Here is a 24,726-nt window from a genome sequence, read left to right on the forward strand (position 1 = left end):
AGCCAGGTTCGTTCTCGTCTGGCCGACGCAGGCCGAACCGGACCGAGGAGACCCGAGTGGGGCCGAGGCCCGCGGCCCCGCGGCTTTAAGCGCAGGTGGCAGGGCGCGCCCCACCCAGTGACCAGGCGGAGCCAAAGATGCTGACTTCTGCCACGCTGCCCCTCCTGGGCTCCCAGCCGCCTCCGGCCTTGCCCTTCCCGTTGCTGCTGCTGGCGGTGCTGAGCGGCCCGGTATCCGGCCGCGTCCCCCGCTCGGTGCCCAGGACCTCGCTTCCTATCTCCGGTAAGGCGTGGGCGCCCTCGCCCTCAGCCCTTCGCACGGCGCCCAGGCCCCGCCTGCAGGTGCCCGCACCCACCTACCCTCCCTACGGACCCGGACAGGCGCTCTGGGGCCCCTCGGCGCAGCGCATCGCGTCCCGCGCCGCCCACGCCCTGTCAGGACCAGGGCGGGACCCCCACGCGGTGCTGCTCCACCGCATCGTTCTCCCGCCTCGCGCTTCGGCTCCCAAGACGCGGCCAGGCGGCCCCCGCGGCCCCTTACTCGCAGAACCGCGGGAGGGTTAAGCCCCTCACCGTGCAGACGCGGACACTGAGGCCCAGGGAAGGGATGGGGGTTTCCTGAGGTCGTCCATTTCGGAGTTCTCTCTCCCTTATTGTCTTCCCAAGCATACACCTGTGTCCCTCACGCCAGCTTGACACCCGTTCTTCTTCCAAACTCATTGGCCTTTCATTCTCCTCCAGCCACCCATCCTTCTCCAGCTCAGCATTTCCATCTGCCCACTTCTCAAATTCATTCCCTTATCATCATTTATATCTCCCTGCAAGCTTTTTGCCCTTCTGGTAGCCCTCCTCTCCCTAACTCACTTCCCAGGCCTCTCCCAGCTCAGACACAACTCCCATTCTCTGATCCCTCTTAACTCCTCAGCATTGCCTGTTCTCTCTACACGTTCCTTACGTTGAGTGTTGAGAAACCGTTGACTGAGTTGATTTAAAATTCTGTTTAAATGATTTCTAAAATCTTCAGAAGAAAAAAAAAAAGGGAGGAAGGAGATTTGGTCCTTTCAAAAGACGTGGAAGAAGCCAGGAGATGCCACAAGGTTAAAAATGGTCATTGGAGTGATTCACACTTCAGTGCTGTCTCCTGAGGTGAGCATGAGCATGGCCACTGACCTTGTTTTCTTCTCAGTGGACAATGAGTGTTGGCACCTTGTGCAGAGAGAACCAGTGAAGCTGAGAGGACAACCTGTTGGCAAAACCTGACAAGTGGGTAATAGTAATATAGAGTCTAAACTTCAGACTAGTGACATGTAGGGTTGCTACGAATCCAGAAGACAAAGTTGTGGTCAGAGACTGGGGTTTGTTTGTGCTGGGGCAATAGCCACAAAATAGAATTGAGGTTGCCTGCCTGGGTTGATAACCAGAAATTCAGAGAAGTCTAGATAGCAAGGTGAAACAGAGTGGGGGATGAACGGAGGTTGGGTATTCCAGGGCTTATAATGAACATGAGAGAATAGGCAGGTACAGCATAGACATGAGTTTGTGGGAGGATGGGGTGGGTGGGGCCCCATATATCAGCACAACTGGGAATGAATGGCTTGGAGCCATTCTGCCTGTCTTGAGGGTGGCTGAGCAGATGAAGCAGGTAGACCAGAGCTGTGTTGGTGCAGGGATAGGGGCCCCAGAGTGAGCTAAGAACGTAAATTCATGCTAACTTATTTGTCATAATATTTATTTTTTTTAAAGATTTTATTTATTAGAGAGAGAGAGAGAAACAGCATGAAAGGGGAGAGGGTCAGAGGGAGAAGCAGGCTCCCCGATGAGCTGAGAGCCCGATGTGGGACTCGATCCCAGGACTCTGGGATCATGACCTGAGGCAAAGGCAATTGCTTAACCAACTGAGCCACCCAGGCGCCCTGTCATAATCTTTAAATAGAGTTTTGAATGATGATATGAAGTTTAGATTTGGCCCATATGGAGCACATGCCTAAGAAAGGAAGAAAGGAGCCATTTTTTTATTTTATTTTATTTTATTTTATTTTTTATTTTTTTTAAAGATTTTATTTATTTATTTGAGACAGAGAGAATGAGAGACAGAGAGCATGAGAGGGAGGAGGGTCAGAGGGAGAAGCAGACTCCCTGCCGAGCAGGGAGCCCGATGCGGGACTCGATCCCGGGACTCCAGGATCATGACCTAAGCCGAAGGCAGTCGCTTAACCAACTGAGCCACCCAGGCACCCGAAAGGAGCCATTTTGAAACATGTAGTACATGTCAGTTGCTTCCACATATGTTATCTCATTTAATTCTGTCAACAAGCCTGGTTGTTGGTGTTTACAGATGAGGAAAGTGATGCTCAGGGCAAGTAACTTACTCAAGATCATAGAGCTGGTAAGTGAAAGAGCCACATTTAAACTCGGGCTGATCTGTTTCCAAAGCACATACTCTTGCCAACTCTTTGGGTGGAAATGGGGTGGGGTTGGGGAGGACAAGAGTGGTGGGAGAGACAGGGGATAGTCTCCTAAAGTGTTGGTGAAGAGAGTGAATTGTTCCCCTTCTAAGTAAGAAGAAGTTACTAATAAGTAGTGATTAAAAAAAAGAAATTCAGAGAGGAAACTACTTGTACCTTCTACAGGTATTTTCAAATTATGTATCATATTGCTATGAATAAAAATTACAGATTTAATATTTATGCTGTTATTTTAATAAAATGTTCTATTTTTATAGAAGAAGCATACTTGACTGCATTGTGTACTAAATATTCTGGCCTCATCAGTTCTCTCTCTTTGGGGAGGTTAGATGGTTGGCCTGTCAAAGCTCTGTTTTTCACCCTCATGGCTGCTAAATAAATAGTACTTGGAAGAAAACAGAAATTGAGCCCTTGGGCTTTGCCCTTGTGGACCCAACCCTTATGAAGCAATGGCTGATATCACTCTCTCCTCTCACCCTCTCTTCCTGCCAGAGGCTGACTCCTATCTCACGCGGTTCACTGCCCCGCAGACATACAATTACTCTGTCCTCCTTGTGGATCCTGCTTCCCATACACTTTATGTTGGTGCCCGGGACACCATCTTCGCTTTATCCCTGCCCTTCTCAGGGGAGAGACCCCGCAGGGTGAGAGATGGAAGTGGGGAGGACTCCAGAGCATGTGATTAGATACATAGTTTTATGGGATTGGTGTGGGGGGGGTGTTCATAATAACCAAATATGTAACAGGGTGGGGGTGGGAGGGGGAGTGTTGGTGAAAACAAACATAGAAAGAATATTCATTATCTTTGCTAAGGGTGATGGGGTGGTGGTCATGGTGACTGGGGAGGCTATGAGGGAGGTTCATGATAGGGAGGAGGCCACAGTGACCAGGTTTCAGGTCACAGTGGGCAGAGGAATCATTAGAATCACATTTCTTTAGGGCAGTAGCTTTTAAACTTTTTTGACCACCCCTTAGTAAGAAATATTTGATACATTTTGACCTAGGACAGGAAGTGTGTATTGGAAGAACCCTTTCTTGAAACAGTATCTACTCTCCTATGTGTGATACATTCTGATATATCCTATTTCATTAAAAATAAAAGCAACTGATTTCATTACTCATTAATGGGTGGAGACATCCAGTTTGAAAAACAGTGCTCTGATTGGTGCTGGTTGGGGTGGGGGTGGGGGGCTCTGCAGTTCTCAAATTGATGAAGGTCATGGAACTGTTTTAACTACCCTGACTTGGGAGGAATTTGGGGACGATCTGGGAGAAACAATTATTCCTCCTTTCTCAGATTGACTGGATGGTACCTGAGGCCCACAGACAGAACTGTAGGAAGAAAGGCAAGAAGGAGGTAGGTGTGAATCTTGTCCCTATCCTGAGTGTCAGTTGAGACCTAGTTCCAGCCCTGACTCTATGTCTGTCCCCTGCAGTGCTCCCATCCCAGTGGGCCCAGGCAGGGACTCTTAACACCATGTCATTACCTATCATCTCTGATCCCAGAGCTGCGTCTAACTGTCCTGACACTACCCTACCTTTCCTTGTACCTGCTGCTTCTGATTCTCTCTAACCATCTCTGACCCCCAGGACGAATGTCACAATTTTGTCCAGATTCTCGCCATTGCCAATGCCTCTCACCTCCTCACTTGTGGCACCTTCGCTTTTGATCCGAAGTGCGGGGTTATTGTGAGTGATGGGTGGGAGGATGGGAAGGGTCTTCTGTGAGTGACCATGATGGGGGGCATGCTTAAGGCCACACTTGTGCATGATACACATTGGGGGTGAGGGATGTCCTCACAGGGTGGAGCCTTTGTCTGCCACAGAAGGGGGGGTAGGAAAGGGAGGGGGAGGGAGGTTGTCTGTGGAAGGTGAGGTATACAGAGTGTAAAGAGGGAAGAGGGACGGTGAAGGGAGTTAGAGACGCTAGCTAGACCTGGGAGAGGATAAATCCAGGAGAGACTTTAGAGGCCAGTAATTCCTGTTTCCTTTGCTCGGTGTATGCTTTTGCCTAGGCAGCCTAGGTCCATTTCTTAATCAGCACAATCCATGCCTGCTTCTTCCTCCCACAGCATGTGACTGTCTCTCTCCCCCTTCTTCCATGTCCACCGCCAACTTCATTCTGTGCGAGCTGTGACCCTCTGCTCTCACGGCTTCTGAGGTCACTGCCCACTAATATAGTACTTGGATCTTGCCTTCAATGTGGGCACTCTGTCAGTCACCTTTTCTTCCAGGTCTTGTTCATTGCTGCTGGAGCCCTGGGCATCTCCACCCTCATACTCAGGCAGGCTTGGGATGTGTATACTCCTGATCATCTCTAGGCCAGTCATGGCTTCTGGAGTTAATGGGACTGGTGGCATCTCAGGAAGGTCTTAATGTTTTTGAACTCTCAGCTTTTCCCATCAGTTATCCAATAGTCAGTCACTGGTCCTCTGCCAGCACACACTTGTGACAAGAATCTAGGATGAGTCAGAAGCCTCCCATGTTCTTTGTATTCAGTGGCTTCCTTTTCTGCTCCAAGGAGCAATAGGAGGAGTGCAATGACTCCCTTTCCTGGCCCTGATTCTTAACCACAGATTTTGACTTGCACCTTCTGCAAACTGGAGTACTGCTTGCCCCCCAGATCTCATCAGTGTGTATGTCCGAACCCCTCCTTGTTGAAGATGATGCTCATATCTCTGGCTTTGAATGCTATAATTGTATATGCTTTGTTGTCCTAGTCAGTCCCTCTGGGCTGTCCCTGAGATTGGTTGGTTTTTTGTTGAGTCTTTTTCATAATGTGGATGAAAGACTTTCCATCAAGGTGTGGATAGCTTCCTTTTCTTGGGAAGGTTTCAGGGTGGCATTGAGAATCTCTATAAGCCATCAGGTGATGTGGAAGGTTTGGTTTCCTTACAGTTCTCACAAAGCTCGGAAAGTAGTGGTAGAACTACCATTGCCATATAGGTCTTTTTCCAGTCTGCACACACTTGGGGAACCCATGGGTATGAATACTGGTGCCATGGCTTATAGACAACATGATCACTTCAAGTTAGTCTCCTAGAGCCTCCTATTCTTCCTTGGCTCTGTGAGGGGACCCTAATGGTTGTTATATTCTACAGACACAAAATGTTCTGTACATCCTGTCAGGATTGGACTCCTATCCATTCCTGAGAAAAATCAGCAACCAGAGTGAAGCGAGGGGTCTGCCTTTTTACTCCCATGACTTTTAGCTCCTTCTCTGAACTCTCCTATCTAGCAGGTGTACGAAATGAAGAACCATCCTTTGGTCAAGGCTTGTTTGTAGGAGAATATAGGGCACACCCCCCTGCCCCCAAAATCAGCTGTGTTAACTCTTCAGGCCATATACTAAGACTGCCCTCTAGACTTCTTCAGTGCTCTCAAGCCTTTACTGTTTGATCCTGCTACCTAGCAACTCCTGTCTGTTTAAGCAAATTCTTGCCTTATCCTTAGTGCCGAACCTCTCATGTCCCAGACTGATGACTTGGAGACCATGTATAACTATTATGTGAGAGCTTTGACTAGCTGATCCAGACACAGCAACTCACTCAGAGTTGATTGCTCAGAGAAACAAAGGTTCCTACAAAAGGCAATTCAAGCACTGGACCCACCAGCTCTGACAATGTGGAGTGCTGCCATTCAGTGATAGCTCATTGGACGTTGGAGGAAAATATTTTAGTTTGCTTTGTTGAGGGAGTCCTAGCAGTTAACAGAGAAAAATGCTAGACTTAACAATAGCAATGACAAGACTTCCCATTCAGTTGAAGATGTACTCTGTCCCAGGCATGGGTACTAGGGACTTTACATTCGAGATTGAGTTTAGTTCTTAGCACCCCACTGTGATATTTAGGTATTATTTATATCCATTTTACAAGCAAGGGAATGGAAGTTCCAGAAAGTTAGGTACCATGTCCAATATTATGTAGCTGGCAGAGGTAGAGCCAAGATTTAAATCCAGCTGTGTCTGGTTCTGCCCCACAACCCTGATCTTCTAGTCCAGCCTGCAGCACAGAAGACCATATCTGGTTTCAGTGTCTTGTGACATTTGTCCTGTTTCATGTGACAGGGACCATCTTTCTTTTTTTCCCCCCTAACCACCTGGGGAAGGTCCTTTGTCTATCTTGTACTCTTCTTGGCCAAAGCCAAAGGATGGATTCCAACCCTACAGCTCAGTGAGAGCCTTCCTGCCTAGCTCTCTGTCTTTCAGCTGGAGGGACTTGCCTTCACCACAACTGATGATACAATGAGGAATCTCAACATTCAGACAGAGACTGTAGTGGACTAGTCTTACCCCCTTCAGACCCTAATTAAATGTCATTTCGACAAAACAGTAATCATAACCTATCTAGTTAATAGGAGCCTCACTTGCTCAAAAATTATAAACCTACATAATACAGTGATGCCATTTGGGGAAACTGGATGAAGACTCGTTTTGCATACTGAGTTTTAAGGGGCTGATAGGCCATCTCTGTGAGGAAGTCCAGCAGCCAAGTCCAAACACAGACCAGAGATTGGAAGGCATCAGACTTTCAGAGAATTTGGGGAATAATTTGCATAGGAAGTCTAACTAGAAATGTAAAAATGAGTGAGATCATTGAAGTATATATGACAAGGACTAAGGATAGATCCTTAACACAGTTAGGGGCTAGAAAGGAAAATAGAAGCAACCAAAGGAGATAGAGAAGCAATAATTAGGTAGGGGGAGGATGGTAGACTTCCAAGAGAATCAAGACAGAATATTTGAAGGAGGGAGTGAATCAAAAATATCAGATGCCCCATAAAGATTAGGAGGTTGAACACTGAGAAAAGGAGTCCTTGGTGAAACGTTGAGGGAGTAGTCTTAGGCACAGGGATGGGAAAGCATGATTTGTTTTCTGGGAATAACAAGCATCCAGGTCTGGTTGGAAGAAAGTGTTCATTTTGAGCAGTATTAGAAAGGAAGTAATTTGGGCTAACAGGTTTGTATTCTAGGCAATCGTGAGCCATTTTGTTACTCTCTTGCTCAAAAATTTATCAAGGCAGTGACTGATATTGTAGGAATATTAATCTGCAGAGCAAATTGGGGGCAAGGCTAGGCAGTGTGGAGAGGAGGAGGTTACTGCTGTAGTTCAGGTGAGAGGTAGGAAGAGCCACTACAACATGTATTAACCTTTGTTCAAAGTTCCCAGACATCTTGGTCATCTCTCACTGAACTGTCATCCATCTCTTTTCTCAGGCTAGGCTGCTCCCACTTCCACACAGGTGAGATGCTTGTGCCCCTGTAGGGTCCCTCATTCCAGAAGACTCTCTTAACCCAGTGTTTCCTTTTTGGGGACCTCCGATCACATCTTAACAGGCCTTGTTCAAGGCTCTCTTGGTAAAACAAAACCTTATTTCCTGACTATAGTTTATAGATGAGCGGTCAGAATGGACCCATAGTATACCTATACTCAGGGGATATATATCTGTGTGGCTACTGCAACCACCATCGGTGTAATTAGGCTCCAGGAACACCATATGCCCCCCCTAGTGAACTAGAGGTATTGTGTCTGGCTCTTCATGCCATAACTTTGATTCCTAACCAGCCACAGTTAATTTCCCTGCCAGTCTCCGGTTGAAGTCATCCCTGGTTTCCATTTTTAGATGTTATTTTGAAGGCTGTCTTAGTGCTGGATGCTTAGGTAAGGTAACTTCTGGCTGGCCCTGGTGGACTCCTACATCTCTCGCCTCCTCTCCAGGTCAGTCCTGCTGTGGTCCCTGAATGAAGAAGGCAGTTACTTGCCAAATCCTCAAATTCTGACCTGAGTTTCAGATCTTTGCTAACTTTGCAGATTCTCTACCCCCTTTCTATGTATCCTTGACTCTGGTCCTGTCCTTCATCCTTGGAGTAAGAGTAGGGGGAGGACGGCCCCTCTTTCTAAGCCCCTGAGCTTCAGATGATCTTATATCGCCTGCACTCTTTTTTACCCTTCCTCAGGACGCCTCCTCTCTTCCCTTCATCCTCCTTGTCCTGTCATATAGTCCCCAGCCAGTTGCAAACCCTAGCATTTTGGAGGAAAGATCTGCCTCTCGGCCTCTTAGTGTCTTCTAGGGCCATCTGCGGGTTTCCTTCAGCAGGGCATGTGGGTGTTGGTACTAGGGGAATGGAGGAAAGAGGAATAAACTGATGAAAAGGGGGATGGCAGAGATGGGAAATGCCGGAATAGGTGGGGGAATCAGGAACAGCAGACTGGGAGTTATGGGGATGGTAGCGGATGAATGGGAGATGAATGGAAATTGGGCGTTTCCTTCATCTGACCATCTTTGTAATTCTCACCAGGAGCCTCTTCATGACCCTAAACCAATTGCCCCCTTCTGGTCTGTAGGATGTGTCCAGTTTCCAGCAGGTTGAAAGACTTGAGAATGGCCGGGGGAAATGTCCTTTTGAGCCAGCTCAGCGGTCAGCAGCTGTAATGGCTGGTGAGTGGGGAGAGCCCAGAACCTGTGGCTCCTTGCTATAGTTGCCTCCTTCCCCACCCCTGCTGTTGGAATTTCTGTGTCCTTTCTTTCCTTTCCTTGCAATGCCTATTATTCCCATGTCTCTTTCTAGACCTTCCTGTTCTTCCCACAGTGCCTGTGTCCTCCTGCTTTTCCCCAGATTCTTCCCCGGGGTTTTCTCTAGAGTATGCGTCCTCTGCACCTCTAGCGTGAGTGTTTGCTCTGTTAACCTCATTTTCTTTTCTCATGGTGTTCCCTCCCACCCCGCCCCCGTTTATAAGAGGAATCTACTACAGAGCATATTGTAACACATTTGGAAAAAGTATGGAGAAGAACATCAGAAATCTTGTAGAATAGTGCTGTCCAAAGGTACTTTGTGGGACTATAGAAATGTTCTGTCTCTGCTGTCTAAAATGATAGCCACTACTTACACGTGGCTCTTGAGCCCTTGGACCACGTGACTAGTTTGACTGGAGGAAGGAATTTGAGTGTCTAGTGTCTACCATCTTTGCACAGTTCTAGAATATCAGAAAACCACTGCCAATATTGTGGGATATTTCTTTCTAGCTTTTTAAGTAAATGTGTGTGGGCACTTGCATCTGTACTCATACATATAAATTTTGCTGGCTGGTCCTTTGTTGCTCAGAGGAATCAGTAATGACTGTTAAATAAATTCCTGCTCTTACTTCCTTTGACCAAGCTGTATATAGTTCAAGTGTGCAATGGTTCAATCACAGTTGATGCCCAAATCTTTTCTGGAGAATGACTGCGTAATCCTTCAGCAGCCACAAAGTGAATTATTTGTGTGGCACGGAGCCTGTCTTTTAGGTCCACCCTTCAAATTCAGAGAGTCCAGCCATTTTCTCACAATAGTATAAAACAAGCAGGTTAATAGAAATTTTATGAGGGTGTGTATATTGTAAAACTTTTAAATGTCATGCCACATGGATTTAATTTTGAATTTTGTCATGTAACTTCTTATCATAGGCATTTCTATACAATTTAAAAATTTTAAAAAAGATTTTATTTGAGAGAGAGAGAGAGCAGGAGCAGAGGGAGGGGTAGAGGGAGAGAGAGAGAGAGAGAAACACACTCCCCTCGCTGAACAGGGAGCCCGATACGGGGCTCAATCCCAGGACTGCGGGATCATGACCTGAGCCGAAGGCAGATGCTTAACTGACTGAGCCACCCAGGCACCACCAATTTAAAATTTTTTTGTGAAGAAAATTTTTTTTTTAAAGATTTTATTTATTTATTTGACAGAGAGAGACACAGCGAGAGAGGGAACACAAGCAGGGGGAGTGGGAGAGGGAGAAGCAGGCTCCCCGCAGAGCAGGGAGCCCGATGCGGGACTCGATCCCAGGACCCTGGGATCATGACCTGAGCCGAAGGCAGTCGCCCAACCAACTGAGCCACCCAGGCACCCTGTGAAGAAAATTTTTAATAATATGATGCTACCCATCCTGTGAGCATACCATAATTTAATTAAGCAGTCTCAAGTTATTTATATAAGTTTATTTGATTTCCAGGTTTATTTAATTTACCTCAAAGTTTTTGCTAGTCCCGTAACACTGTAATGAACACTTTTGTGTGTACGTTTTTATCCTCATTTTAGATTGTCTCAAGATTCCTGGAAATGGATTACTATATCAAAGGGTGTGAACATTTTATGGCTCATTATTTGTTGCTAATTGAGTTTTTAGAAAGAGTGGTACCAGTTTACACCCTAAATCAGCAGGAATGAAAGTGTTTTCCTTTTTTCTCACATAAATTTCACTAGAATAGTATTGTTGTCATTTTGAAAAATCTTTGCTAGTTTGAGGCTAAAAAATAGCACCTTGTTTTAATTTGTATTTCTTTGAATATTAGGTAGTTAAACATTTTTCATATTTTCATACTTATTTTTGTTTCTTCTTTGGTAAATCCTCTGCTCATATTCTTGGGCCAGTTACCAGGTGGGATATGTGTTCCAATCTATATCTTTTCCTTTGTGGTTATGTATGTCTTTAAGCTAAATCCTTCTTCAGTTAGAGAGCAGATAAAAATTTTTCTTCTTACAAGTTTTTCCCCCAAACGTTTAACTCTTTGATCTGTTTGGAACTTACTTTGATGAATGGCATGAGATGGAGATGTAAATTTGTTTTTCCCAATTAGCTAATCAGTAGACTCAGCAGCATTCATCGAACTGCTTTTTCTTTCTTTACTGACTTTTGCTGTTCATTATTGTAAAATTAATTTTTACCCATTCTTTTGGACTACATTTTATGAAAAACAAAATTTGGGACACAAGATCTAACAGTGAAATTTTTTTTCTTACTCATGGCTTTATAGGAAGAGTCTTAAAAGCTAGCTATACAAATTAAATCAGTCTTAGTCATACAGTTAATGACTTCCCTTTTCTGAAAAGTAATAAAATAACAGAGTTTTTGAAGGTGAACATGGGGCGCCTGGGTGGCTCAGTCGTTGAGTGTCTGCCTTCGGCTTAGATTATGATCCCAGGGTCCTGGGATCGAGCCCCACATCGGGCTCCCTGCTCAGCCGGGAGCCTGCGTCTCCCTCTCCCACTCCCCTTGCTTGTGTTCCCTCTCTCGCTGTCTCTCTCTCTGTCAAATAAGTAAATAAAATCTTAAAAAAAAAAAAAAATGAACATAAACTAGAAATCTAGTAAATACAAGATTTCTCATTTTTATCATTCATCTGCAATTGAAATTGATGAAACCTTGTTTATAGTCATACATGTTTGCATAAAACAGTTAAGTCTATAGTTTTCTTGGCTTTTTATCAAACATCTGTGGCAAAACTCTGAACCAATCATTGGGTCATTAAGAAAGATTTATCAGTTTTAGCAGCTGTTTCTTGATTCTACATAATTTTTTATCAACAAAATGACTTCTTAATTATAACAATCTAAGGTTAATTGATTACTTTGACTTTCTTTGTTTCAAGTAATAATATTTATACTCAACCTTCTGCATGTAATCTCTCTGTGTTCCAGTCAGCAAGTGAATTCACTTGCTGTGAATTCGTGTGATTTAAGAACACAAATTTCATAAATAAGATCATTGTATGACAAAGAACATTTTCAAAAAGGAAAGACATTTTTCAAAAGGATTTCAAGTTTCTTTTTTTTCCAGATAATGAAATTCAAGTTGCCTTTCATCTGATAATTGATGGAAATGATCAGAAGTCACTTTCTAACTATTTAGAATGGCTGGCTTCTCCATGTCTCTTTCTATCTTCGATCCAAATTGCAGTCAATACCAATATTATACATTTTCCTCTGAAGTTCGTACTTTATAGGGCTATAATTTAAATTTCTTTAAACTTGACATATGTGCCAGTATTCAGTTGGAGCTTTCAATGTTGATCTATTATGCCCTGCTGCCCCTTTGTTTTGAAAATAGCAGCATAGAAAATTGGGGTGCCTGGGTGGCTCAGTAGTTAAGCGTCTGCCTTCGGCTTAGGTCATGATCCCAGGGTCCTGGGATTGAGCCCCGCATCAGGCTTCCTGCTCCACGGGAAGCCTGCCTCTCCCTCTCCCACTCCCCCTGCTTGTGTTCCCTCCCTCTCTCGCTGTCTCTCTCTCTGTCAAATAAATAAATAAAATCTTAAAAAAAAAAAAAAGAAAGAAAATAGCAGTATAGAAAATAGTGACAACATTATGTAAGAACTAGAACTTAAATTCATAGTTAGGATCTGTAAAAATGTCCTTGAGGATTATAGAGCTATTTTGAAATAAAAAGAAGAGCTTTTAGTAATGAAAATATTATTAGCATGTAATAGCAGGAGCATTTCTTATTTTAAATTATAAAAATTACAGTGTGCATTGTGGGTAATTGAGAAAATATAGAAACATATAATGAAGGAAGTGAAAAGCTAATTGTAATTCAGTCATCACCAGGTAGCCACTATTACTATTTTTGACTATTTTCTTCTACTGTGTTTGTGTGCATATTTGTAATACATTGGAATTATCGTACATATTTCACTTAATATTGTATACTGAACATTTTCTCATAGAATTAATTATTCAAAACATGATTTTTAGTGATTGCATACTCTTCCATCACTTGAATTAGCACAGTCTATTCCCATATAATTATACATTCAAAATGTAAAATAAATTATTGCTTTTATAAATAATGCAGAAGAAATCCTTTCACATAAATGTTTATGTAAATCCCTTACATGAATCTAATTAATCACATATGAGTCAATCCAGAAAGTAGAATTGCTGGGCCAAAGGGTGTAAAGGTTTTTTTTTTTTTTTTTTTTTTTGCTTGCATTTCCATTAGTGAGGTTGAAAAACTTTCCATGTGTTTATTGGTACTTGTATTTATTTAGGAAAAAGCCTCAGAAATCTTGTCTTCAAATATGAAATTTATTTTTACTACACTTAGATAAAATTAACAGAATTTTCTCAGTGTCTCTTTTTGCACTGTTCCAATTTGGAAAAATGCAGATATTTTGACAATAATGTTCACATTAGCCTAAGAACACTGGCAATTCCTTCTGTCTCCTTTGGAGGGTCTTTGTCTCCCACTCATCCTTTCAAGGTTGGGGTTCCTTGGACCCCCTCTCAAGGTCCTGTTCTCTTCTCATTCTATGTGGTTGTGGTCTCAACCAGCCTCACAGATTTGTTTCTACTGCATTCTTATGCCTCCCAGACATTATCTGGGGCTACAGACCACATATCCAGCTGCCTTCCAGATATCTCCACATAGATATCCCACAGAAATCTCAATATCAGCATGTCCCAAACCAAGCTCATCATCCTCACTCACCTCCCCCAACCCTGCTCCACCACCAGTGTCCCCTCCTCTGAGTGCACAGTGCTGTTACTCTCCCAAGTAACCCAGTTGGAGACAGCAGTCAGTCATCTTTGGTTCTCCCTACCAACATCCTATAACAAATAGGGCTTTTATCGAGAAGAGCAGAAGGAGGGAGTATTTGTTCTTTCTCTTAGGGAATCTATCCTGTATTTTATCTTCTCTGTTTGATCTCATTGCATCTTGCGATTACTGCATCTGACAAGAGGCATTGCAAATGTCCCAGATGTACTGGGTGCTGCTGGCATTTTGGGGTCAAACCTACCTCTTAAATTCAGGAATGTTTGCCCCAAGACTAGCATTCACACACTGAAACAAGACAGTTGGAAATCATAAGTGATCAACAGAGGAAATGGTAGAATAAACACTGCATCTCCAGCTATCTAATTATGTCCTCATCATAGGCTGTTATATAAAAAAAAAAAGTATCTAGCTGGCCTAATCTTTAAATAAGGAAATGGAGAATATTAGGCTAGGAGCTATCTATCCTGCAAAGCTCTGACTGTGTGAAGAAAAAGGAATGGAGGAAGGAAGGCCAGGGCATGTTTAAAATCCTTTTTTTTTTTTTTAAAGCTAATGAATGATTATTCCTATCTTCTTTAGAAGTGACCGTTTTGATACCAGAGTGAAAAATTGGAACCCCGGGGTGGAGTGAAATACTACCGTGGAGTATGCAAGGCTGTCAGCGTTGGGTTGCTGACACGTCTGGGAAGACTACGTCACAGGCTTTACACTTGGGCGACGAGAGATCTATTTCCACACAGAATTGTGATTTTTCTTTGGTTGTGATTCTTCATCTTTTGTGAATTTCAGTCTTTTATTTTTCCTCGATATTTCCAAAATGAAAAATACCTTAATTTGGGGGGGGGTTATAAAAGTTTTTAAAAGATGGTAACTACAACAAACATTCAGTGAGTACAAAAAAGTAGAAAGGAGAAAATGAAAATCATTGTAATTCCATTAATCAGAAATGTGTCATAACACTGTAGAGTTGTAGCTCCTTCCAATCTTTCCTATGTCTGCAGACATATACATATTTTTTTTTTTAAAGATTTTATTTATTTATTTTAGAGACAGAGCACAAGAGGGGGGAGCGGGAGCGGGAGAAGCAGACTCCCTGCTGAGCAGGGAGCCCAATGCGGGACTCGATCCTGGGACTCCAGGATCATGACCTGAGCCGAAGGCAGCCGCTTAACCAACTGAGCCACCCAGGTGCCCCTATACATATTTTTTTTTAAATAGGGTTGTACTATACCTGGTGTGTTTTTTCTAACCAGTTTGCTCACTGAATTCAGCACTGTGGGCATCATTCTCTTTTGCACGTCATCTTTTGCCAATAGCAAATGTGTGTTTTAATGTTTACTGAATTGATTCATTCAGTACTGACTTGCCGACGATTACACACACAGGGGTATTTCATTATGTGAGCAATGCAACATAATATTTGAAATTGATGCTGTCCTGGAGAATCTAGGACATGTGGTGATCCTGTGTCCTCCTGTCCTCGTGGCTGTGATGCTGCTGTTCCTTCTTGGGGTGCGTGCGTGTGCGCGCGCGTGTGTGTATTGCAAGCCCCTTGGTACTCCTGGAATACCTGGAACCCTGCTACTTCCCCCCAAAGTGTCTGACCCCTCCCGCTGTCCCTTAGTGTCAGTGACCTGCTCTTTCACTCCAAGTGAGTGTACTCTTCAGCAATTCTAGGCTCCGGAGTTGCTGTCTGCCCCCATTGATCCCTTAGAAACTTTTGGAACCTTTTACCTCCATCCACTGCTGGGTCCTTACAAAATATTTATTTGTTGCTCCCCCCTCCCGTCACCAAGTCATGCTCTCAAATATTCGTAACTGTCTCCTCCACAGATCTCTCTCCATTCTCAGGGTGTCCATTGACACAGCTTCTGCCGAGTTTTGGTTTTAGAGTGTTTTGTGTATAATGCTCGTAGGGAGATTTTTCATTGTAACTCTGGCTTCTGTATCAACTTTTCCCCCTGCCTTGGAAGTACAGAGGGTTGGCTCATTTGCTGCTCCATGTGCTATCAGACTATGCCCTGCCCTTAACCTGGTTTTCTCCTTCCTGAAGTACTCTGGGAGGGAATGGGGTGACATTTTATAGCCCACCCTCCCCCTACCTTCTGGCAACAACTCAAGCCTGTGGTCCCTGAGGTTTCATAAGGAGCCTCAACTCACATGCATTGAATGGCAGCCATGCGCCAGGCCCTACGTGGGTTCTGTGTTTGTATCGCATTTACCCCTCAGCACTGCTCCGAGTGGAGGGTGGTATTATCTCCATTCTATGTTTGAGGTACCTGAAGCTAATTTGCCCAGATCATACTAATAAGTATTTAGGGTCCAAAGCCAGGCCTTCCGAGCTCCAGAACACTTGGATTCTTTTCACAGTCTCCAGGGGTAGAATAGTCTCCCCTCCCCACCCCACAAGAGCATTTCTAACCCTCTGCTGCTGCCCTCAGAGGCTTTCTGACCCTTTTTTGCTTTGTATGAAGTATTTTTTAAAATAGTGGTTATTTTTCCAGTACCTGAGATAAGCAACTTTGCTCAAGCATCTGTGACCCCAGGATGATCGTGCTTCCCCCAAAGTGGCTCTACTCTCCTGCTTCCTTCAAGGTGCCTGAGTCCCCGTGGCTCCTGCTGGGCCTCCCCTGCACCGCCTCCCAGCACACCAGTCTCTCTTGCTTCTCTAGCCTCTCTGACTTGATTTTTCTAGTTGTCTTCAGTAGCCTCTCCCCTTAAATGGTGGTATTCCCAGGGACCTTTTTCTCACTTCCTCTTTCTCCCTGGCTATCACATTCATGGCGTGGCTTAAGCCTGACTCCCAAGTTGCCTGACTGGCCCTGTTGCCTGGGCCCTTCTGTCTGATTGCCTTCCATTGTCTCCAACCAGATGTCCTGAAGGGACTTCAACCTTAGCACATTCCACATCTGACGTCCCAGCTACCTCCTTTATGGGCCTTCTGCTATCATTTCCTGGCTTTGCTCACGGTATCACCCTCTGCTGTCACCCATCTTACAAGCTAGAGACCTTAAAGACATTATTTTATTCCATTCTTTCACATCTCATATTCAGTTAATTTTCACATCTTGTTTTTGTTTCTGCCTCAGAAATATCCCCCAATCCAGTCCTTTTATTTTTCCTCCCTCCCTCCCTCCCTTCCTTTTTCCACCAGCCCTTTTATTCCCTCTGCTGCTACCTAAGTTCCGACCTCCACTCTTGCTTGGATTGTGTGAATGGCCTTATAACTAGCATTATCTTCTTAAAACCCCAAACTGATCATGTCACTGTCTTCCTCAAGAAGATCTGCAGATCTTACCTGTAGGATAAAGTCCACACTCCGTGGCACGGCAGAGCAGACTCTTCACAGTTGGGTGCCCACCTTTTCACCTCCAGCTCCGTCTCTGCTCACTAGCCCAGCAGTCCCCTGTGCCAGAGCTGTGGCCACAGGGAGTGCCCCATGTCCCCGAACATGGCTCCTCTCTTCTCCACCTGCTCGTCTTCCTCTCTGAAGCCCGCCCCCTGGCAAATTGCTCCTTTCTCTGACCTGGCTCAGTTGTCACCTCTTGGATGCTGTTCCCCCTGGTTGTATGTGGGTGGGTTCTCCTCTGTGCTCCCCCACACATCTGCTAGTCCATGTTTCCTGGTATCTGAGCACACGTTTGTCTTCCAGACTCGAATGGGGGCTCTTGGAGGCAGTGATGTGCTTAGCACGTGGCACAGTAGCTCGGACATAGTAGGTGGTGAAGGAATGCCACTCTGTTCTCTCCAGAGTTCCTGGGATACTCAGAATTCCTCTGGGGGGCTCATGACCTTCTGTTACCCCTGAGTAATTTTCTCCAAGGCGTGTCTGAGCCCTTGTCTGTGTTACGGGGTGGCTGTGGTTGTCAGATTCCTCCCACAGAGCCGTACCTCCCCTTCCTGCCGGGTATCTGGGACTTCTCTCTTCTCCAGTCCCCACCATCCCTAGAGCACCTCTGCCCCCGTGCTGTACCAGGAGGGAGGCTCTGCCTCCTCATTGCTTCCTCAAGCTGCCTATGCAGCATTCATTAATCCCCCAGGCTGGTGTTCCTCCAAGTGAGGTCCTGAATCACCCACATGAGGGTCACTCTGACTGCTTGTTTGAGACTTAGTTCTTGGGCCATCCCCTAACTCTACTGGGTGAGAGTTGCTGGGCCGTGGGCCCAGGAATCTGTGTTTTGATCAATTCCCCAATTGATGATGGTATACCCTAAAGCTGTGACTTGTTCCAGAGCAGTGTCCACCCCCCAGTCAGAAAGAGCACCAGTTCCCTCAGACATGGACCGGAGTGGGAGAGCAGAAGTAAGACTGGGGTATGCTGAGAAGCGAACCCCCTTCCTGGAGAGTCACGGTGTAATCAGTACAGTAGGGGATAGAGGTGGCCCTAAAACAACAATGACAAGAAACAAGCCAACAGACAAAAAAAGCCTAATTTTCACAAGGGCAGCCCTTATTCTTCCTTCCTGCACGTTAGCATGCCGGCAGTTCTCCCTTAACATGGGTGGCCTGTTCTACCCTGGAGCCCTTTGTGTCTACGTTGATTGCAAGTGAGATGCTCCCTGTCAGGTGCTTGGCGGTGCCTGCCATGCAGTGGGCACTCAGCTCCTGTGGGTTCCACCCCTGCGTCATCCCCTGCTCTGCCTACAACCCCCTTTGCTCCCCTCAGTCGTCTCTGACAGCCCGTCTCCTCCCTGTCGCCCTGCAGGGGGGGTCCTCTATGTCGCCACTGTGAGAAACTACTTGGGGACGGAGCCGATAATCTCCCGGGCTGTGGGTCGCGCCGAGGACTGGATTCGGACAGAGACCTTGCCGTCCTGGCTTAACGGTGGGGAGAGGGGGAAGGGTGCTCTGGGGGACAGAGCTGGCTGAGGCCGGGTGGCCCCAGGCTGCGTCTGTGGTATCTGAGGCCACTGGTCTCCCCAGCCCCAGCCTTTGCTGCAGCCGTGGCCTTGAGCCCAGCCGAGTGGGGGGATGAAGACGGAGATGATGAGATCTACTTCTTCTTTACGGAGACTTCCCGAGCATTTGACTCATATGAGCGCATTAAGGTCCCACGGGTGGCCCGTGTGTGTGCGGTGAGACCACTGTCCCTTCTGTCTGCCTGTCCTCTTCTGCTCTGCCTGTCCTGTCTTTGCCTCTCTGGGCCTCTGTCTTTGCATCTCTCCTCTGTCTCCTTTTTCCCTCTGCCTTGACTTCTTTTCTGGGAGCTTGGGGAGTGTGGGGAAAGGGCTCTGGCCTTTCACCCCCATAATTACCCTTATGACACATTGTCCCCAGGAGGTGGACTAGTGGAGAGGTCAAAGGCAGGGACTGGTGAGAGCTAGTCCTAGGTTCAAGTCCTGGCTCCACCAGTTCCTGCCTCTGTGACTCTGGGCAGGTTCTTTAGCATCTTTTAACCTCCTCTCTGAGATGAGGATATTAATGATTTCTAGCTGTAAGGGTTGTTTTGAGGACTTAATGAGGTGACTTATGGAAAGCATGTAGGGCGGTATTTCATAAGTGCGCAATGAACTCAGTCACCGTCATTGTTACTGTGACCCCATCCAGCCCCAGATCTCCTTATCCCCTGCAGTATTCTGTATCTCCATCCTTGCATTTCTGTGCATCTGTCTTCCCGTCTGTCTGTGTCTGCCCTGAAGACGGGGAAACCTATATTGGTGTCCTCATGCCTCCCACAATGTTGTTGTTCTAAAGAGAACTTCCCATGTGCTTGTCACCCCAGGGGGACCTTGGGGGCCGGAAGACCCTCCAGCACAGATGGACGACATTTCTGAAGGCTGACCTGCTATGTCCAGGGCCTGAGCATGGCCGGGCCTCCAGCGTCCTGCAGGACGTGGCTATTCTCCGACCTGAGCATGGATCGGAGACCCCCATCTTCTACGGCATCTTTTCCTCCCAGTGGTGAGGGGCGTCTGGTGTGGGGGAGAGTTACAGGGTGGGAGATACATGGGGGATGGGTGCAGTGTCAGTGCTGTCTGCTCCAGAGGGGGTGGGCTCTCCCTGGAGCAGGCTGCATGGCTCCCTTTGCATTTCTCATGGGTCCTCTCATTTGACGGGGATGAGTTGCTGTTCCCTAGTTCCCTCCAAATATCTGGCTCCAACCTGTGACTCTTACAGGGAGGGGGCGGCCATCTCTGCTGTCTGTGCCTTCCGACCACAGGACATTCGGACAGTGCTGAGTGGTCCCTTCAGAGAGCTGAAACATGACTGCAACAGGGGACTGCCTGTCATGGACAACGATGTACCCCAGCCCAGACCTGGAGAGGTGAGGGGGGTGAATTTCCTTACTTCACGCCTGCATGGCCGCAGGAGAGAAAGGGCCCAACTAAGCATCACGGACACTTCCTGGCCCCTGGGAAACTGTCACCCATCCTGTGTTTCCTCTAGTGCATCACCAACAACATGAAGCTCCAGCAGTTTGGCTCATCACTCTCCCTGCCTGATCGTGTGCTCACCTTCATCCGGGACCACCCCCTTATGGACAGGCCAGTGTTTCCAACCGATGACCATCCCCTGCTCGTCACTACAGACACAGCCTATCTCAGAGTTGTGGCCCACAGGGTGACCAGCCTTTCAGGGAAAGAGTATGATGTGCTCTACCTGGGGACAGGTATGTTCAATAGTTCAGCGAGTTGCCCATCCAGTGCACACATGCTCCTGTCACAGAGTGGGTCCCCTACGTACAGGTGTCAGAGTCCCCAGGCACAGGTACAGTTCTGTCATTATGTCTTACCACTTGTCTGCTTCCTAGAGGATGGACACCTCCACCGAGCAGTGCGGATTGGAGCCCAGCTCAGCGTCCTGGAGGATCTGGCCTTATTCCCGGGGCCACAGCCAGTTGAGAGTATGAAATTGTATCAAGTGAGTTATAGATTTGGGGGAATCTGGTGGGGATACATCTGAGTCCAGAGCTAGTTTGTTACCCTGAGGCCTGGGAGATCCAGCGTATTCTTCTTCCCTCACTCTCTTTCTGTAGAGCTGGCTCCTGGTGGGCTCCCGTACCGAGGTGACACAAGTGAGCACAACCAACTGTGGCCGTCTCCAGAGCTGCTCAGAGTGCATTCTGGCCCAAGACCCTGTCTGTGCCTGGAGCTTCCGGCTGGATGCATGTGTGGCCCATGCTGGGGAGCATGGCGGGTGAGTGTCGCTGCGCCGGTCTCTTGCCTGCTGTCTCAGGGCACCGGCCCATCCACATGTTTGTGTCCGTTTCTCATCTGTTGGGGTACCTGGCTCTTCAGTCAGTAGAACGTGTGACTCTTGATCTCAGGGTCATGAGTTCAGGCCCCATGTTGGGCGTGGAGCCTACTTTATTTGTATTTTATTTTATTTTATTTATTTTACTTTACTTTAATTTTATTTTAGAGAGCGTGAGTGGGGGGCGAGGGGTGGGGGAGGGGCAGAGGGAGAGGGAGAGAGAGAATCCCAAGCAGGCTCCACGCTCAGTGCAGGGCTGATACGGGGCTGGAGCTCACAACCCTGAGACGATGACCTGAGCTGAAATCAAGTTGGACACTTAACCGATTGAGCCACCCAGGCGCCTCCATGTGGAGCTACTTAAAAAAAAAAATGTCTCTCATCTGTTAATGCTGCCCTACCTGTGTGTGTGTATTCTGTCTGTGTCACTGTGTGTCCGTCTGTCAGTGCATACTGACTCGTGTGTCTGTCCATCTGGTGCTGCCTCATCAATGTCCTTGCGTCTCTGCTGGACCTGCTCTGACCGTGTGACTGACCTCCAGGTTGCCCACACTTCTCAGTTTTCATTTTACAACAGCTCTCAGAAGTGTTTGCAGCGTTGACTGCTCCCTGCTAACTTGAGATACTGGAGCCTCTTGCCTTCTCTGACTCTGCATTCTCCTGGATTTCTTCCTTCCCCCACCAGTCTGTCTCCCTTACTGACTCCTTTTCCATCCCACTTCTGAATGTTGGTATTCCTCAGGGTTCGTTCAGTCCTTCTCTTTACATTTCCACACACTCTCCCATTATCTTCAACACCAGCTGAGTGCCGCTGACCACCAATGATGTGTCTTTAGTTGAACTGTGGGATTCCCTATCTCACCGCCTACCTGATATTCCCTTCACAAGCAACTCAAGCTGAGCAAGTCTTAGCGTGCACCATTGTTTCCTCTTTCCTTCACATGCTCTTCCTGTGGTTTTCATCATTGCAAAAAAGGGACCTCCATCCAAGCCAGAATTGCCTGTGCTGTCGTGCAGTTAGTACTGACTCTAGCTCCATCTGTCATAACCTCAGTCCACAGCCACTTCCCCCCTTCTCTGCTGCTCTCACCCTAGTGCAAGCCATCATCGCTTCTTGACCAGATTACTCTGGCAACCTCTTAATTGGTTTCCTTTTGACCACTGGGGGATCCGACCATCTCTTTTCCCCTCAGCGGCTAGCTTAAAATTATATATCACATTGAAGCAAATCCCTGACATCATATTCATCTGAAATATTTCAATATGTATCTCTACCAGGTAAGGACTCTCCCTCTCTCTTTTTTCTTTTTAAGTTTTTAAAAAGATTTTATTTATTATTTGAGAGAGAGAACATGAGAGGAGGGAGGGACAGAAGGACAATCAGACTCCCCACTGAGTGTAGAGCCCTCCACGGGGCTCTATCCCAGGAGCCTGGGATCATGACTTGAGCTGAAGTCAGATGCTTAACCGACTGAGCCACCCGGGTGCCCCCCCCATAAGGACTTGGTTAAAAAACATTTTATTATAAGGAATTTCAAACATTCAAAAGTAGAATAATACAATGAATTCCTATCATCTCTTGCTCAGCTTCACAACTGGCAACTCCTGACCAATCTTGCTTCACCAACACCTTCGCTCACTCCCAGTTATTTTATAGCAGATCCCAAACATCTTATCACTTTATCCATAAATCTTGCAGTATATACCTTTAACACAGATGGAATTAAAAATAAGACAAAACCATATTATCATTATTATACCATAAACTTAATATCATGAGACATCCAATCAATGTTCCAGTTATCTCAATTGGGTATACTTCAAGATAGTTGCTTAAGTTAGGATCCAAATAATGTCCATCGATTGAAATTGATTGGTGTTTCTTAAGTCTTTTAAGTTTTAGGTGAGATTCCCTTTAATGAAACATTTTTAATCGATTGCTTGGAAAATATTTTTTTCAAATTGACTTTGAGATTTCCTATTTTGAAGCCCAGTTAATTTATAATATATTTGTATATATTACTGAACCATAAGGTTACCAATATTTTAGAAGTAAAAGTATTTGTTTTGGGAATCAGTTTTTCATTAAGAACGTTGATCTGGTAGTTTCTCTTGGGAGAACTTTTAAATGTCTAAGACAAGGCAAGTGCTTTATTGTTTTAATACCCATTAAAATAAGAATATCATTGTTCTTGGGTATCCTGTGTACTTGAGCCTTTTAAGATATATGTATGTGTGGGGTGTGGGGTATGTGTATATGCTAGTATATTTCTTGGTAATACAAGAAATCACCAAGTTGGTACTTCTTTTTTTTTTTTAAAGATTTATTTATTTGAGAGTGAGAGTGAGAGAGCATGGGCACATGAGTGGGGTGAGGGGCAAAGGGAGAGGAAGAAGGAGAGAAGCAGACTCCCTGCTAAGTGCAGAGCCTGAGGCGAGGTGGGTGGGGCTCCATCCCAGGAGTCTGAGATCATGACCTGAGCCAATATCAAGAGTCAGATGCACAACTGACTGAGCCACCCAGGTGCCCCACCATGTTGGTACTTCTATGCACTCTATCCTCCACACCTCAATTCATATGAGTGAGAAAAACAGACTCTGGAGTTCCTATGGCTATAGCTGCTCAAATGGCCTTCCTATGTTCCCCACTCTCAGCCAGACTAAGTGACCTTGGTTTTATCCAGGAGACTGTAATGTATTCATACCAGTCTTGGAGCTCATTTCAGGGGCCTTAATTCATGTGCAAGGAATTCACACTCAAATAGAGTCTATCTTTGGTTGAGACTTTTGTGTGTTCAGATCAGTGGAGATAGCTTGGTGGAGGTCTCCCTCTGGGGAGTGGTGACAGGGACTTTAGGGTGAACAGTCTGTCCTGCTGTCCCTGTGTCAGGCACAGTCCATGCATATCCTGGAAGAACCAGGATTGTGTTGTTTGAAACAGATCCATTTGAGGCTAATAGACATCAATAGGTGTTGGAGAGAGAAAGTTCCTACATAGAGGTGAGCCGCTTTTATGAAACAAAGAGTCATCTCCCTCACAGAATTTTGATTCACTTTTATAGAAAAGAAGTTTTCTTTCTTAATAGAAAACAAGTTAACTGTAGTTTTTATGTCCCCCCCCGCCGAGAAATCTTGTGGTTGTGGATACCCAGATACATTTCGTGGAACATTCATATGCGTTTTTTTAAAGCATCCTCCAAACACCTTTCCAACAGACTTACTGCTAATTTAATTCTCTGTGGTCTGCTGGAAATATGTGTAGAATTTGACATGGCAAGTGTCATGAGGAGCAAAAGGGGTATTGGGGGAAATTTTATTGATGAAGAGAATGTTGACTGATAGTTTCAGGAGTATTTATGAAATGGGAGCTGTGATCCCATTACATTACTAAATGTTCTTTGGTGCCGAGCAAAGTAGAAGGGGATGTTGACACTGGATTTACCAAGTATTCTCTTCTCTACAGGCTGGTCCAAGACATAGAGTCAGCAGATGTCTCTTCTTTGTGTCCCAAAGAGCCTGGAGGTCTGTATGGTTTAGGGGAATGTGGGTGGAGTGGGTGAAAGGGGCTAGAACGCTGTCCGTTTGGGACCCACTTTAAAAATTGGAAGGTATGATATATACAATGGAATATTATGCAGCCATCAAAAGGAATGAGATCTTGCCATTTGCAACGACGTGGATGGAACTGGAGGGTATTATGTTGAGTGAAATAAGTCAAACAGAGAAAGACATGTGTCATATGATCTCACTGATATGAGG

The 24,726-nt window shown here is 45.8% G+C and overlaps 1 protein-coding gene across 3 annotated transcripts; it reads left to right on the forward strand.

Moving 5' to 3' along the window:
* SEMA4F (ssemaphorin 4F) lies at window positions 1–24,720 on the forward strand. Of its 3 annotated transcripts, XM_081796639.1 has the most exons (13): window positions 1–282; window positions 2,957–3,108; window positions 3,762–3,821; window positions 4,055–4,153; window positions 8,809–8,902; window positions 18,479–18,598; window positions 18,697–18,848; window positions 19,496–19,674; window positions 19,891–20,038; window positions 20,161–20,383; window positions 20,525–20,634; window positions 20,750–20,910; window positions 24,431–24,720. In XM_081796639.1, exons 1-13 carry the CDS (start codon window positions 138–140, stop codon window positions 24,525–24,527), a joined length of 1,740 nt encoding a protein of 579 aa, XP_081652765.1. In that variant the 5' UTR covers window positions 1–137; the 3' UTR covers window positions 24,528–24,720. The 3 variants fall into 3 exon arrangements, with proteins under 3 accessions (XP_081652765.1, XP_081652766.1, XP_081652767.1); XM_081796640.1 differs by lacking the exon at window positions 4,055–4,153 and having other exon boundaries at window positions 2–282; XM_081796641.1 differs by lacking the exon at window positions 2,957–3,108 and having other exon boundaries at window positions 154–282.
* Window positions 24,721–24,726: the final 6 nt, after the last annotated feature.

Source organism: Leptonychotes weddellii, chromosome 10 (genome assembly GCF_054177405.1).
Source record: "Leptonychotes weddellii isolate Sample4059 chromosome 10, ASM5417740v2, whole genome shotgun sequence".
Taxonomy (NCBI): Eukaryota; Metazoa; Chordata; class Mammalia; order Carnivora; family Phocidae; genus Leptonychotes; species Leptonychotes weddellii.

Coding starts and splice junctions, on each gene's coding strand:
- SEMA4F (XM_081796639.1), top strand. CDS start 138: ATGCTGACTTCTGCCACGCTGCCCCTCCTGGGCTCCCAGCCGCCTCCG. Junction 4,154..8,808: donor ATCCGAAGTGCGGGGTTATT/GTGAGTGATGGG, acceptor TCTGGTCTGTAG/GATGTGTCCAGTTTCCAGCA. Junction 20,911..24,430: donor CATGCTGGGGAGCATGGCGG/GTGAGTGTCGCT, acceptor TCTTCTCTACAG/GCTGGTCCAAGACATAGAGT.